At 40.7% G+C, this 15,993-nt stretch overlaps 1 protein-coding gene across 4 annotated transcripts in view; it reads right to left on the bottom strand.

The window, feature by feature from the left end:
* Positions 1-15,993, bottom strand: part of PUM3 (pumilio RNA binding family member 3) — a 141,912-nt gene that overhangs the window by 496 nt on the left and 125,423 nt on the right. For 3 of the 4 annotated variants that reach the window (XM_055578197.1, XM_055578200.1, XM_055578198.1), the window contains 4 exons: positions 7,941-8,083; positions 7,117-7,339; positions 4,795-4,882; positions 2,416-2,518 (listed from right to left, as the gene is read on the bottom strand). In XM_055578197.1, coding sequence (XP_055434172.1) covers positions 2,416-2,518; positions 4,795-4,882; positions 7,117-7,339; positions 7,941-8,083 — 557 coding nt within the window. The remainder of the gene's footprint in view (positions 1-2,415; positions 2,519-4,794; positions 4,883-7,116; positions 7,340-7,940; positions 8,084-15,993) is intronic. The other variant, XM_055578199.1, reaches the window with a different exon arrangement.

Raw genomic sequence — 15,993 nt, 5'->3', positions numbered from 1 at the left:
GCAGTTAACAAATGGCCTTCTTGCTGAACTCTGTTGCTAAAACATTGACTGAAGGGGCGAAGAGGTTTATCTTATACCTCACCTGTCCAGATTTGAGAAATGCCTCTGACACTCTAGTAACTGTACAACCAAGAGTGTGCATTAAAATTCTCAAAGACTGCAATTTCCTGGCCTGTAGAATGGAATCAACAGAAGAATCCACCTCCTACCTCACAGGGTTGTTTTTTGAGGCTCACATGATCTCGTACCTAAAGCACTTAGCCAGAGCCTGACACGTAGTTAAGTACTCGATGTGAGTCACTGAATAAGATAAGGTCAGCTCTGCTCTCTGAGACCTTGCTGGGGCACTCTATCCCAGGTGAGCGGGGCCCTGCAGGCTGGCAACAAGTAGGCCCCTTTCTCTAGATAGGGGCCAGGTCATAGGGACTCTGTTGTCAAACACCAGGGCTGAATTTCTTATTCTCCCCTGACTTCCTCATGACCACATTTACTGACCACTGAAGTACATCCTAGAAAGTAATCACTTGGCACTTTTGAAAGACCTTGGCTGCAATATTTCCATAGTGTCCATAGAGAGGAGGGGAAATGAGCAGCCCCCAACAGCATTCCAATGCCTGTGGGAGACAAGCAACAAGTACTGCCTGCCACCTGCAAAGCTGAAAGGTGCCCTCTTAACAGACTTGTGACTCACTAGGTGTTTTTATTTTATATACCTTGGCTAAATACACAGTCACATTGTGCACAATAGTAATACAAGTTAATATTTATTGAACATACGCATTAGACCTACTGCTAAGCATCACGTATGCATTATCTCATTTAGTTTTCCTAACAACCTAGGATTATTATTAATCTCATTTTACATCCAAAAAAATTAAGGCTCAGAAAAGTTGAATAATTTGTGCAAGGCCACACAGTGAGCTGGGAATGGAACCCATGCATTTCAATGCTAGAGAATAATGCTTCCCTGAGTTATTTTTCAGACTGCATACAAGGCTGTTTTTTTTTTTTTTACCCAGAATGAGGCTTTTCCACTTACTCCTAAAAAGATTTAGCAAAACAAACAAACCAAAAATAAAAACACATACATGTACTGCATGAGTTTAAAGAAAAATATAAACAAGCAAAGAATCTTGCCAAACAAGTCAAACACGTGACTGACAATAATCTATAACCAAATACACAATAATTATAATAATCAATTATTATCTACAGCTTCACTTCTCTTAGAATCTCAGATATTTCATATTTCAGTTTTAAGGAGTACTCCATAATAAACCTACAGTATCCTTCTCATGTTTGAAATCCACCCAAGGGGAGTTCTGATTGATGATCAATCTTAAAAAATTAATTTTATGGCACTGCCAGAATTTTTAGTCAATTGCATGTAATGAAAGAATATGTCAGTAGGTTGTTAACACTCCAAATGCCTGGCAAAGAAATCCATGTCAAAAGAGTTCACGTTTCAACTAATGGACTCCAGCTGCTCAACATCAACTGGAAAATGAGCTAATTTTAATGAGGAATAAACTAGTGATCAGTATCACCTGTGCATCTGGAGATACTGATATACCAAAAAAAAAAGAATGCCCATTTGGAATGTACACACTTGTGAGTGCATGTGTACCAAATCAAAACATAAACTGAAGAAACCCCTGTGACGTATAAACAATGCAAATTAAACTGCAGAGGATCTTGCATGTGAAATACTATGGGAAATTCAAGCTGAAACTGGTAACTGTTTTTTCCAAAGCTTGATGAAACAGCAGGGGGGAAAATCAACTGTGATTGCTTTAAAACAACACAGAATCTATTTTAAAATGAATATCCTTAATAGAAGGGTTTTATCTGGGAACAGAATACATGGCAATTTCAATGCCCTGTAAATTATAAACTCAACCTATGTCCAGGCAAAAATATACAAGTTAACCATATGTCTCAATTCACAAATCATTAATTTTCTATCATTTTAATTAGAAACAAAGATAAGCAGGTAGACTATAATAGCTAATGCTTCTTGAATCCTTTCAGAATAGTTGAAAACAAAGAATTATATGTAAAGTCAGTTGTGATTTAAAAAAAAAACCTTCATCAGATTCCACAGGAATAAAAAACTAATACATTAAAAAAGCATACAATTATACTGTGGTCAAAACCAAAAATATGGTGAAACAATCAAATGATACCTTGTAAACGCCCTAATTTTATGATCCTTGATATCCAAAAGAGGGCATATAGAAAAAGTGACATTTACTCTCTAATATTTGGCAAATTAAGACCAAGGGTGACTGAGAGGAATGCTGGGCTACTGAAAACAGACATTCCAACTGAAAAATAAATGTGAAGGAACCATGTTTTGCACCAACAGGCGTTTGGATAAGAAGCCTCAGCAGGAAAGGAACACACTCTACATACCTAGAGAGAATAATGGCTCCTCGATTGACACTAGCCCAGGACTTCAGGTTCTTCACACCAACACGTTCTATGAGTGTTTTTGCAAAACAACCTGTAAAATAAACTGAAACTTCATGAACGTCATATACCAATATTTAAACTCCCAATCACTCTCTCTACTACTCTTAGAGTGGGAAACATCACCCAATATCACTTAACACGATATTGTTAAGCTAAGCTTGACAATGTTAAGCTCAGCTTGATATAACGTGTTTTTAATATAGCCATTTCTTTCAACTCTGACCCAAATCCCCAGCTATGTTTAGCAGTAATTACTCAAGAGAAACAATGACTTTTTATAAAATGTTCACCTGGTCAGGTTTGCATTTCTTTGTACTATTTAATGATTTAACCCTAATCTGAAAGTTTTTCAGGAAGTAAAGGTTGTAATAGCAGTGTTTGGTTAAAATCAAGTTGCTCCTCAAGGAAAACGCTCACGCTGAAGGTGCCATGAACACCATTATGTTTTCTCTCTACAACACTAAACATTTGTTCTCCCATCAAAAATACCATTCATCTTTGGTTATTGCAGTACATCTGATTCCCAAGGTTTTAGAGTATATTACCGTATTCACTGGGTCATCTAAGCATGACTAACTCCAGGACAAAGGAGAAACTCTGAATACCAGGATCTGGTACAGATGGAAGTAGGGACAACCTATTTTAAAGGCAGATATCTTGGGTAGGTCCTAAGAATAATTCGTTCAAAGATATCCAATAGTGAGGAACCTTTAAAAGCCAAGGGGTCTATGGCTATGTCACTCTGTGGCTTGTGCTCAAGAGGGACAGAAACCAGCTGGTGAGGCAGATGACATTTTGCAAAGGTGGCCACAGCAACATCTCCTTTCCTGCGTATGCTTCTAGAATAGTGCCACTTCCCCATCTAGAGGTGGAACTGGTATCTTCTTGTGAACTGGATGGGCCTTTGTGACTGACATGAAAGTATGGTACAAGTGACCTTAAATCACTTCTGAGGCTAAATCACGAAGTACCACGTACCTACTTCATTGTCCTGAAACTCGACCACTATGTTGTAAGGAAACTCAGCACGCCAGAGAGGGGGACTGAGGCTGCTGGACTTAGCCACTGCCAGTCATGGTGTAAGGGGGTACTCGGCCCCAAGCCAAGCAGCCCTGGGTGACTCGGTAGAGCTCCACCGAACACCACCAAATGAATGCTGTTCTGAATACGACTAGATTTTGAGGCAGCTTGTTACACAGCAACAGATAACCAAGACTGGTAGCCATGCATTCGGTGCTACATGAAAATGATGAATACTTCGAGTCCAAGCAGATGTGTTTTAGGGTTGCCAGTGCAATTGAAATAAGGAGAAAAGTCACTAGAAAATTCTTCACATTTTAAAAGTAAGCAAGAGAACTTTTCTGACATAAACTCAGCTCAACTGTGTATCGACTTTTTAATAATGAAAAAGATGATTCAATATACTATTTTTTCTTCAAAGTTTATTACAAGAAGATTTCTTTTTTATTAAAAAAAATTACAGTGAGAAATAGGACCAAGTCTATCTTCTTAAAGACAGAGTGAGAAGTGAGAGCTCTACTGCCTCAGTGGTTGCCTTGCTAGCCACCAGCACCGCAACTTGCCTCAAGACATCAATTCATGACCTGTCACTTTTTCCAGACACAGTAATAGAAAGCCTGAACTGTTTTAACTCAGTGGGAGGAAATCTCTTTAGTGGCTAAAATAGAGTCTGAATCGAGTTTGAATTTAGAAAGAGAAGGTCTGGTCAAAGAGACAGGACTGACAGGGGAAGGACATGCAACTTCTCACTTAGATAAAAGATGCCGTCGTCCTCCTGGGAGCTGAGTTTCTACAGAGCAGCTGTAAGGTTTATGAAAAACCGTGAAGTGCCAAGGACTGGCTTGCTCTTTGGTCATATGCATTCCAAGGCCAAACCGGCATCAGTTCAAAATTCTCTGATAAGGGTAATTTTCTTCTGGTTATCCTTTCCTCAAAACTAGAGATAAATATGTTTTTCAATTGGGGTGATGATACTCACAAACGGGCCCTCCTACTCAGCTCTCACCATCCTCAAATAAAAATGGCATTTTAAAGCACTGGACAAGCCTGTTTTTTGAGGTCTGAAGTAGTAGAAGAGGGAGGGAGGGTGGGAAAGGGAAAGAAAATGGAAGGACTCAAGGAGACAAATCTCCAGGGGAAAAAAATAGTAACCACTAAATCATTTCTTACAGCTATCATGTCTCAACACTCAACAAGCTTTCATCTGAGCTCATAAAAGGCCAGCATAAACTTCAAGGATGCCAGACATTACTGAAATTTCACATACAATACCAGAAGAGGTCAAGTTGCACAGCCTACCTTCTCTTCCACGTTCTTTCATCTTTTTATCTTGCTCGATTAACCACTTCAGAACCAAATGTCCAGCAGGATGTTCTGCTATGTGAAGCTGTGAGAGATCAAGAACACATTAATTAAGAAGCTGCTCTCATCCACCTGATATCACCACATATGGATAAGGGTCTCAGGCGAGCTGAAAGTTCCACAAGGCCTGCTGCTGCTGCTAAGTCGCTTCAGTCGTGTCCAACTCTGCGACCCCTGAGAGGGCAGCCCACCAGGCTCCCCTGTCCCTGGGATTTTCCAGGCAAGAACACTGGAGTGGGTTGCCGTTTCCTTCTCCAATGCATGAAAGTGAAAAGTGAACGTGAAGTCGCTCAGTCGTGTCTGACTTTTCGCGACCCCATGGACTGCAGCCTACCAGGCTCCTCCATCCATGGGATTTTCCAGGCAAGAGTACTGGAGTGGGGTGCCATTGCCTTCTCCGTTCACAAGGCTTAAGAGGTCTTTATTGAGAATGACTACTACTCCTGGAGAGACAAGACCTACTCCAACCCCAACTGAAACAAAGACAGTTATTCAAGATAACACAGCCACCAACACAGCTCACACTCAGCTTCGCGAGCTCTAGATTGAACAGCCTTACCACTAGGCTCGTCTTAAAATCACACAAACCACTTTTCAGATCATCATATGCAGTTCTGAGGAGCAACACAGTAGAAACACTGAACCCTGATGTTGAACGATGTTTAAGTACAGGTGCCTGAGGAGCACTGCCTGGTGAGCAGGATAAGAAACCATCTTTCAGCTTAACCTCCCTCCTTTTCAAGGGCCATATGAACTGTTTGTATAGAGATCAATCTCTCCGTGTCCAGTGTGGGAGACAAGCTCTATCTCCTTACAGAGGAACTTTCAAGACACATGCATCATCCCAATTTGTTAATAGGATCTGCTCCATGATGGCAGGAGTCAGGGCATCTCTAAGACCCCTGGCCTATTTCTTTCCCCATCTCTTGTGTCAGACAACGGCCAGCTCCCCAAACATGTCTTTCCATCAGGAGCTCACAACCCTGCACGGGACGAGGCCCCAGCAGAATGTGGCTTCTGCCTTCTTCTTCCCTCTGCTCACTGATTTCCAGCCCCCTGTGCCTGCTGTTCTCAAACATGCTGAGCTCTTTACTTCCTCCAGGAGGCTGCACATGGCTCTTCTCTCTGCCTAGAATCTTCTTCCTTCACTCAGCTACTGATCTTCTGGGTCTCAGCTTAGCTTTCACTGCCCTGGGAAGTCCTCTGAGGACAAGTTGGTTCTCATTCATATACAATCCCATAGAACCTAAAGTTTTCCTTCACACCGCTTATCTCTATTCTACAATAAATAATCATTTGTGTACATATTTATTTAACTATAATGTTTCTCCAAGGGGCATTCTCTTTTTTAGGTGGGGGTAGGGGGAAGTGTGGGCCACTGCCTAGCACGTAACTGGTGCATGAACCAATAAGCTTGAGATACAAGACAGAATAATACAAGACCCAAATAACAGAAGCAAGAGCAATTAGAAAGAGCAAAGAGGATTTTCCTGATGGTCCAGTGGTTAAAAGTCTGCCTGTCTATGCAAGGAACATGGGTCCAATTCCTGGTCTGGGAATTAAGATACCACATGCCAATGGGGCAACTAAGCTTGTGCACCGTGACTACTGAAACCCACTCACCTACAGCCTGTGCTCTGCAGCAGGAGGACTCACCGCAGTGAAAAGCCTGTGCATTGCAACTAGAGAGCAGCTCCTGCTCGCTGCAACTGGAGAAAGCCTGCACACAGCAACAAAGACCCAACACAGCCAAAAATAAATAATAATTCAAAAAAAAAAAGGAAAGAGCATAGAGTTTCTGCTTGAGAGGGAATTAAGAAAGACTTCATGGAGAAGGATTCTGAGGACTCGGAAGGATGAATAGGCAGTTTCTGCAGGAAAAGTGCGGGAAAATGGAAGTATGGGCAGCACTTGCGACTGAGAAAAGAAGTACATACAAATGAAGAAGTACAAAAGTCCGCAGCAAATTCTAAACAGAATTAAGAACACAGAGAATGCTGGAAAGGCAGCCTGGGTCAGTCATGGACAATATTAACAGGAGTCTGTTTTTACTCTGCAGATAATGTAGAGTCATCAAAAGACAGTGAGTGTTAAAGTGAGTGTTAACAGCATTGGTGTTCTGAATTCACAATTTCCAAATGTACTGTGGGTAAGGGGTGAGTGAACAATCATTAAAAGGCTCTTTCTAGCAGTGCTCCCAGAGACGGGAGTTTCTGTGGCCATGGCGGCTTTCTCGCCTGTCTCACAGTAGCATCTCACCTCTCCGTCCTTGCCGCCAGGATGTAGCTCTGCCGCTGCCAGGCTGGCAACAGCGTCCATGGCGGGCTGCACGTCTCCCGTGGCAGTGCCCAGGATGTCAGCCACCAGCACACACGCGGACTTATCCAGGACCACCTCCTGGGCGTGTCCCTGCAGGTAGCTTAACAAGGCTGGAGAAATGGACTCTAAGAGCTCTCGTCGGCGGATCTCTGTGTCTTTCTTACTGTGGGAACATGATGAATGAAGAATCAAGGTAAGATGAATAGCAAAGTTAATGTGGTGCTTTGCTAATACAGAAACCTCTAAGGCTTTTAAGAGCTAATGTCCTGCTCTAATTGTCTGATTTCTGCTGTGCACATGGATAAGCAATTGGAGGCTGGGATATCTTTCATTTTTGGGTCCCCAGGATCTGAACAGTGCCTGGCACAGAATGGGCACTCAGTAAGTGAAGCTCGCCTTGTGTAACACACACACACACCCCAAACCAAATAAAGACAACAACAAAATATCTCACAAGACAACACATGTTTAGATTACAATATGGATTCTGCTCTCTAGAGGACTTGACTAACTGGTTGCTTTAAATATAAAGCAAAATCACAAAAATACCACACACCCAGTCAACTACTATGTGCTGGGTCCCAGAGGCATTCTTTTGGCAGGATACTTTCATTTCCTTTTCAGGATAAAAACTTTTAAGAATCTGCCACAACTACAGGCTTAAAAATGGAATTCACCTTTGGAGTTTGAGGGAGAAAGCATGAGATGTGGACACGTGTGCCACTCAAAATGAATGAACAACCAGAGTGGGCTTAAGCCCTTACCTGTGTGCATTACCGTCTCCCTTCTGTAGAACTTCAATGATCTCTCGTACCGTGTGGGCAGGATCTCTGGGGCTTAGTAAATACAATAGGACCTTCCTTCCATATTTGTCATTTACTATGTTCGGCAAGGAATTGATAATTTCCTGTAAAATTATAAAAACAGAAAGTGAAACTATACACTTAAACTATGCTTAGAATCTGAATAGAAAAGAAGGATACATAACTTTCCCCCAACATAATGAAAAATGTACAGCTAGTTCTGAAATCGTCTCATTAACGCTAAAGAAATTTCTTACACAAGGAACACAGAACTGCTTCTCTACTGGGACTAGCATTACTGAACAATCCATTTATAGCTGACTGACCAAGCCCAAGGACTTAAGGAGCTAACTCATTCATCGTAACCAATATTTCTTAGGCGGCTATTACTTGGGACACTGCTTGCTGGGGCCACTGAGCAGATACAGTTAATTTGCAGCTGCACTTAAATGCAGCATCAGCATTGATCGGGACCATTCTTCCTACAATTTCCCCACTGAGACGTATGTGAACGGAGATAAAGAAACTCTGTTAAATAGAACAAGTGGATAAAGGCTTTTAAAGTTAGGTTACTTATTCATAGCAAATGAAGTATTGCATGGAAAACAAAAAGAGGGGGGAAGGGAAATAATTGCAGAAAGACTCTATGGAGCAGCTACACATAATTGCTTTCTATGACATTTCCCATCAAGTTACCAAGAACAGTAACCTCCTTTTCTAGTTGTTTGAGTTTAAGGAAAAAAGGCCATGTCATCCCCACCCCAAATGAGCTCCCGTATAGATTTGGTGATGTCTACTAAGACAGAGAAATCACTGTGTAAAAATTCCTTTATTCTAAATATGAAACAAAAAAATCATTCACCTTCCCTTAACATTCCTATTTCTTATAAAACAAACCTAATAAATATTCAAAGCCATGTGCATCTGAACACCAGAGATTCTTCAGAACTGGTTGGGGCCACAGAAAAACTCAAGCCCAACCACACACGTTTACAGAAATGAGGAACCCCGAAAGGGGGGAGGTGACCCACAGGATGATGCTGGGTGTTAGTAAAAGGGCTCTGACTAGTTTTGGTTCCCTGACTATCCAACTCTAGTCTCTCTCAAACAGAACATGTACCCTCCTCATCAGGAAAGGAATTCTCTAGGAGATGTTATACTCAGATCTGCTATTCTCTTAAGGGCCTATCAATTAGAATAAGATTAGTAATTTTAGTGGGGGGAAAAAAAACAAGCTGGAAAATATGTACAACAGATATCACCACCTCAAAATGAATACAATTTTAAACCACTCAGAAAAAATGAACTTAACATTTCAGTAAAAAAGGGGAAGACAGAAAAAAAATGTACATGATTTATCGTGGGGATGGGAGCTTTTCTCCAATTTCAAGGTAAACTTGCCTCAAATAGACTCAATATATGGATTTCTGATAAAGAACATTTAGTGCCACAAATATGGGCTACCTTTAATGTGGCTTTTTCAATTTCAATTTTAACTAAGTCATAAAAGAAAACAAATGCTTTAATCAGTTGAAGGAAGAGACTGAGAATTATATGTAGCTTAGGTGAATTTCTACAATCGTTAAAAGACCTCCATAACTTTGCTGTCTTTAAAAAACACTCTGGAGTATTATACCTTTAAAACATTTGATTTTTTGAAGGGAAAAAACCAAAAAAGGAAGGTGGGGGTGGGGTATGCTGTGAAGAACTATAAATGGCTGCTATTTAGCTATTTTCTCTTGGTATAGGAAGAAAAGGGGGGTGGCATGAAGCCAGCATGTATTCTTCAATGGACTTGGTCTTCTCTACACTTACGGGCTAGTGCAGTGTATTTAGCTTAGGCAGAAATGGCTTCACTTTAACACAAGATGCATATAAACCCATGCAAAACTACTACTCAAGGACTAGCCGCCAAATTCACTGAAATTTAACTACCTTTCAATTTGCAATTAAGGAATTTAGAATCTACATTCAGCTTGGTCTGTTTCTTGAAATAGCATAATGTTTATAAACTAACAATCCTAAGAAACTAAAAAATGTTTACTTAAAAATGTGTCATTTAATTCTCCCCCAACTCCTACTATCTTGGGGAAAAAAGGCAGCCTGAGTGATGCTGTTTTATGGAATTCTAATTCATTTCTATTTAACCTGGGATACACAAAGGAGAGAAAATTCTAGATGATCACTTGGGGAACACCGAGTGTCAGAACAGGCAGAGACAGGAAGAGGGAGCTATAAAGCGCAGCTGATTTGTGTTGAATTTGGTCTTTGAGTTCAAGTTGTGTAGCCTTTGGAAAAACCTTAAACCTCCCTACACATCAATTCCCTTCTCTGTGCAAAAGGAAATTGATATACCTGCCCAACCTGTGGGCCACTACCAGGAGTAAATAAAAAAATTCACTCTGCAAACTGGGAAGTGCTATGTCATTTTCTTTGTATAAAAAACTCCTCTCAATGTACAGCACCTTTAACTATGGAGATTAAATAAAGCTGATGGAGTCATGAGTCTGGCATCCTCAAAAGAGAACTCCAAAAACAAAGGTTCAAATGTACAGGTTTTCAATTCACTTTCCCTCTGACTTAGAGAAAATCAAAACAATTTTAATTGTTGTAACTTCTTTCCCTTATTTATTTTACTCTAAAGCAGGTATGCCCAAAGAAAGACAATGCCAAAGAATGTTCAAACTACCACACACACTAGTATCTCACACACTAGCAAAGTAATGCTCAAAATTCTCCAAGCGAGCCTTCAACTCTATGTAAACCGAGAAGTTCCAGATGTTCAAGCTGGATTTAAAAAAGGCAGAGTTCAAATTGCCAACATCCACTGGATCACAGAAAAAGCAAGCGAGTTCCAGAAAAACATCGGCTTCTGCTTTATTGACTATGCCAAAGCCTTTGTGTGGATCACAACAAACTATGGAAAATTCTTAACAGATGGGAATACCAGAGCACCTCCCTCCCTCCTGAGAAAGTTGTATGCAGGTCAAGAATCAACAGTTAGAACTGGACATGGAACAACGGGCTGGTTCCAAAATGGGAAAGGAGTATATCAAGGCTGTATATTGTCACTCCGTTTATTTAATTTATATGCAGAGTACATCATGCGAAATGCTGGGCTGGATGAAGCACAAGCTGAAATCAAGATTGCTGGGAGAAGTATCAGTAACCTCAGATATGCAGATGACACCTCCCTTATAGCAGAAAGCAAAGAGAACTCAAGAGCCTTTTGCTGAAAGTGAAAGAGGAGAGTGAAAAAGTTGGCTTGAAACATTCAAAAAACTAAGATCATGGCATCTGGTCCCATCACTTCATGGCAAATAGATGGGGAAACAATGGAAACAGTGGCAAACTTTATTTTCTTGGGCTCCCAAATCACTGCAGATGTTGAATGTAGCCATGAAATTAAAAGATGCTTGCTCCTTGGAAGAAAAGCTATGACCAACCTAGATGGCATATTAAAAAGCAGAGACATTACTTTGCTGACAAAGGTCTGTCTGGTCAAAGCTATGGCTTTTCTAGTAGTCATGTACGGATGTGAGAGTTGGACCATAAAGCTGCTGCTGCTGCTGCTGCTAAGTCACTTCAGTCGTGTCCGACTCTGTGCGACCCCTGAGAGGGCAGCCCACCAGGCTCCCCTGCCCCTGGGATTCTACAGGCAAGAACACTGGAGTGGGTTGCCATTTCCTTCTCCAATGCATGAAGTGAAAAGTGAAAGTGAAGTCGCTCAGTCGTGTCTGACTCATAACGACCCCATGGACTGCAACCCACCAGGCTCCTCCATCCATGGGATTTTCCAGGCAAGAGTACTGGAGTGGGGTGCCATTGCCTTTTCCATTAAGAAAGTTGAGCACCAAAGAATTGATGCTTTTGAACTGTGGTGTTGGAGAAGACTCTTTAGAGTCCCTTGGACTGCAAGGAGATCAAACCAGTCCACACTAAAGGCAATCAGTCCTGAATATTCCTTGGAAGGACTGATGCTGAAGCTGAAGCTCCAATACTTTGGCTACCTGATGCGAAGAACTGACTCACTGAAAAAGACCCTGATGCTGGGAAAGATAGAAGGTAGGAGGAAAAGGGGACAACAGAGGATGAAATGGTTGGATGGCATCACCGACTTGATGGACATGAGTTTGAACAAGCTTCGGGAGGTGGTGATGGACAGGGAGGCCTGGCATGCTGCAGTCCATGGGGTTGCAAAGAGTCAGGCGCGACTGAACTGAAGTGAAACAAGGTATGTACACAGAAGAAAAGTGAAGGAAGAACAAAAGAACTCCCTTGTGAAAACCTGTGGCTATTCTGAACTTGTGATGGACCTTTGTCAGACTCTTTGGCATGCCTATTTCGCCACCCTCTTTTAAGAAGGAAAGGTAAAACTCAAAATGAAAGGTACACACTGAAAAAAAAAAAAAAAAAAGAAAGGTACACACTGCAAGCAGGGTTAGAGCACACACAGATTTTCAGTGGAAGAAAGAAATGCAAAAATGCCCATCCACGTCCAACCATGGTGCTCGTTCCTCTGTGGGAGGCTGTGTGTGGAACAAAAAGAAATGCAGACTGGCCTTAACCTTAATGAGCTAAAATCTAGCAGAATAGGCAAGAAAACACAATAAAAAGTTAAAACTAAAAATAAGGGATTTAAATAATGAATAAAAACAGAAATGTAAAAAGAAAGATCACTGGCAGTGATTGAGTGTTTTGTTTAAAAAATACGGTGATTTATCCAGAAGTCCAACTTTTGGGCTGTACTCAAAAACTTGGGATGTGGTTATTAAAGTACAGTTTTGGTTTTGTAAGATGGAAAAGCTATGGAGACTGGTTGCAGAACAATGTGAATATACTTAATATCACTTAACAGTACACTTAAAAATGGTTAAGACGGAAAATTTTATCACAATTAGAAAGAAAAACAAGTTGGAAGACCTATCTCCATGGGGCTGACATTCCCAGAGATGGGAGCTGGGGGTGGCTATCGCCCTGGACAAGGCACGGACACTCCCCACCTTTCTTCACAGCGCCCCCACCACCCCTCCAACTTGGCCTGCCTCACTCATTTACCTGCCTGGTCAATGAATGTTTCTGAGTCTGTAAGCCCTGGGTGAGATCACGACTAACTGCTAAATGAACAGACGGCAAGGACAAAAGCCTGTAAGAGTTGAGAGGATGTGGACAGCAGGTCCAGTTGGGACATCAGAGAACACTATGTGGAGATTAAACTGGAACTTGGTTTTAAAGCAAAAAGGAGGAGTGCTTGTTAGGCTACAATGTCAACCTGACATTTCAGAAAAACCAGTTACTCTGAATAGAGTGCTTAGCAACACTAAGCTTTCTTGGCTATTTTTATAAGCACTGCATAATGCAACAGGTTTCGTAGTGGCTGGGCGGGTAACACAGACACATGACTCTTTATAAACATATGGGCAGCATATCTGGCAAGCCTCAGTTCTGCTAAGGAAATGCCTCAGAGAAATGAGGAGACATGCAAGAATAATTATAGAACTGTTTGCAATAGCAAAAAATAATAACAGTGTTTAAAGTTTTAAACACTATAAACCACCTAAACATCCATCAACAGAAAAATGGAAAAATCAACTGTGGTGTATTCATATAGTAGAAAATTATTTGGCATTGAAAAACGAATGGTTTAGAACAACTGTGGGTAAACCATGGCCTGTGCTTCCTGTGAGTTAAGAATATATATTTTTGAACATTTTAATGTGCTGTTTAAAAAATAAAAAGCAAACAAGAATATGCTACAGAGACCAGATATGGCCCACAAATCCTAAAATAATTACTATCTGGCCATTTACTAAAAAAGTTTGTTGACCCCGAAGATGAGTGACAAATACAATGCCAAAGGAAAGAGCAAGTTGCAGGAGAACGCACACATCTCTTATATAGAATTTGTAAACATGTAAATACTGTAAACATTTACATATAGCAAAATGATAAGGGAATGCATGCAAATAATAAGTACCAATCCTTCAGAACAGATATGAGAGGATGGGAAGGGGGGTGGTGTATATATATATATTATATTAAAAAAAAAAAAGAGGACACAAAGGTCTTGAACTTCAACTCTATTTGCCAAGTTTTACTTCTGCATGCCCAATCAGTCGGGAGGCTGGGTGTTCACTGTTATTTTCCTTTATACCTAACTGTACAGCACTTTAGAGATAATACATGTAAAAGTATGCATAAATATTTATTCACTCCAGAAGAGCAACTGGTCAGTGTACTTACTTCCTTTCGAGAGACTCACTGCTCTCAAAGCAGCTGCACCATACCAACAATTCCAGGATTGGATTTTTAAGTCTGCTTATTTTGGAAAGCAAAATAGGTGGGAAACAGTGAGTATCCATTTTGAAAGGTGAGGGCTCAGCTGACCGGGCTGTGATTTCAACCTGACATTTCAGAAGTCTGGTTACCCTAAACAGAATGCTTAGCAACACTAAGCTTTCCTGGGTATTTTTAAAAAGCACTGCATACTGCCACAGGTTTTGTGGTGGATGGGTGGGGGAAATGCAAGCACAATTAGCATTCCAGAACTTTATCGCTAGCTACAGAGTTTAATGATACACAGAACCCAGTGAGCATTTGTCAGCCAGAGGCAGGACATCAGCAAATGAGGCCATTTTCAGCGTAAGCTACCGTAAGTATGAGAAAGTCACTAGGAATGTGGATTAAACAGTTGTGGGAATCAAGCTGATAAGCATGAGGAATTAACACTGCTTCAACAGCAACTGTAAGTGGGATAAATCTTTGGAAAAAAAAAAATCTAGCAGACAATTGTGGCAAATTCTGAAGAAGTTGGGTTTCTCTTAAAATCCATTTGGAACAGTTATGCAAATTTCAGTTGTCATGAAAATATTAAACAAAAGCAAGGGTTCAATAGCCCAGTCTGTTTCCATTTTCATGAAACAACTTTATTCATTAGCCAATCTATGGCCTCACATTTCTGTCACTGGAATGAAAAACAAGCATTATTGATTGGAGTCAAAAGGGTAATAAAGTCACAAGGAATGTGTCAAAATACTCAGTTAGTGACATGAAAGTCTTGCCAACTTGTTTCTTCCCACAATCCTATTCCAGAGAAAGTCATCACAATCTTAAAACAGTCAAGGGAAAAGGTGGAAAATGACAGCAAGGGCATGAGAAATTCACATACTGGGACGTACAGCTGGCTTCTAAGAGAACAAATCTCCTGCCCCTGCACTAGTTGGGATATTCTCCCTGATCACCCAGCTCCACTGGTCCAGATAGGACTGAGAGAGGCCTCAGCACCTCCACAGCCAACAGGGCAATCCTCTTTCTAAACATTCATATGCTGCTCCCTACAGACAGTGTGGAAGCAGCTTCTGTCACTGAGATGTCTGCAATGACCCCATCTATGTCTAACACCCTTCAGATGAACAACTGGTGTCTATACATATGTGGTTTTAAAACCCTTCCCTTATCCCTTCCCCTACAACCTGTATCACATGTCCAACACCACTTGTCCGCTAGAAATAAAGGAAGGAAAAATAAAAGCAGATCACAGGGTCAGAAGTCAGAAAAGTAATTAAAGAACAAAGAAAATTATTTCATAATGCAGTTTCTACATTGGTGCAAGTTTTTTTTTTTTTTTAAAGAGAATATTCAGTTTTTCAGAGGGCAAATTTAGTCAGGACAATGTATTGATAAGGCAGGACAGATGTATTGATAAGCTGTACAGAGGTAGTTTCTCCAAAGGGCGAGAGAAAAAGGTCGTGGATATCTTCTACCTGGGGGGACATAAGTTCCTGAATAACTGAAGAATTATGTAAATAAATTTCTGATCAAATCTAAACACTGCATTGCTGATTTTTCATTTACTATGGGGTTGGCCAAAAAGTTCATTAGAGTTTTTCCATAGTATGCCCAAAAGAACTTTTTGGCCAACCCCAAATCATATGGTCTAAGAAGTCATGCTATCCTAATTTAAGCAGTCTTTTACGTGTTTAAAGCAATATTAATTAGTAATATCAAGTAACAA

Source organism: Bubalus kerabau, chromosome 4 (assembly GCF_029407905.1).
Source record: "Bubalus kerabau isolate K-KA32 ecotype Philippines breed swamp buffalo chromosome 4, PCC_UOA_SB_1v2, whole genome shotgun sequence".
Classification (NCBI taxonomy): Eukaryota; Metazoa; Chordata; class Mammalia; order Artiodactyla; family Bovidae; genus Bubalus; species Bubalus kerabau.
The sequence above is the reverse complement of the archived record's forward strand: the minus strand, read 5'-3'. Positions and strand labels throughout refer to the sequence as shown.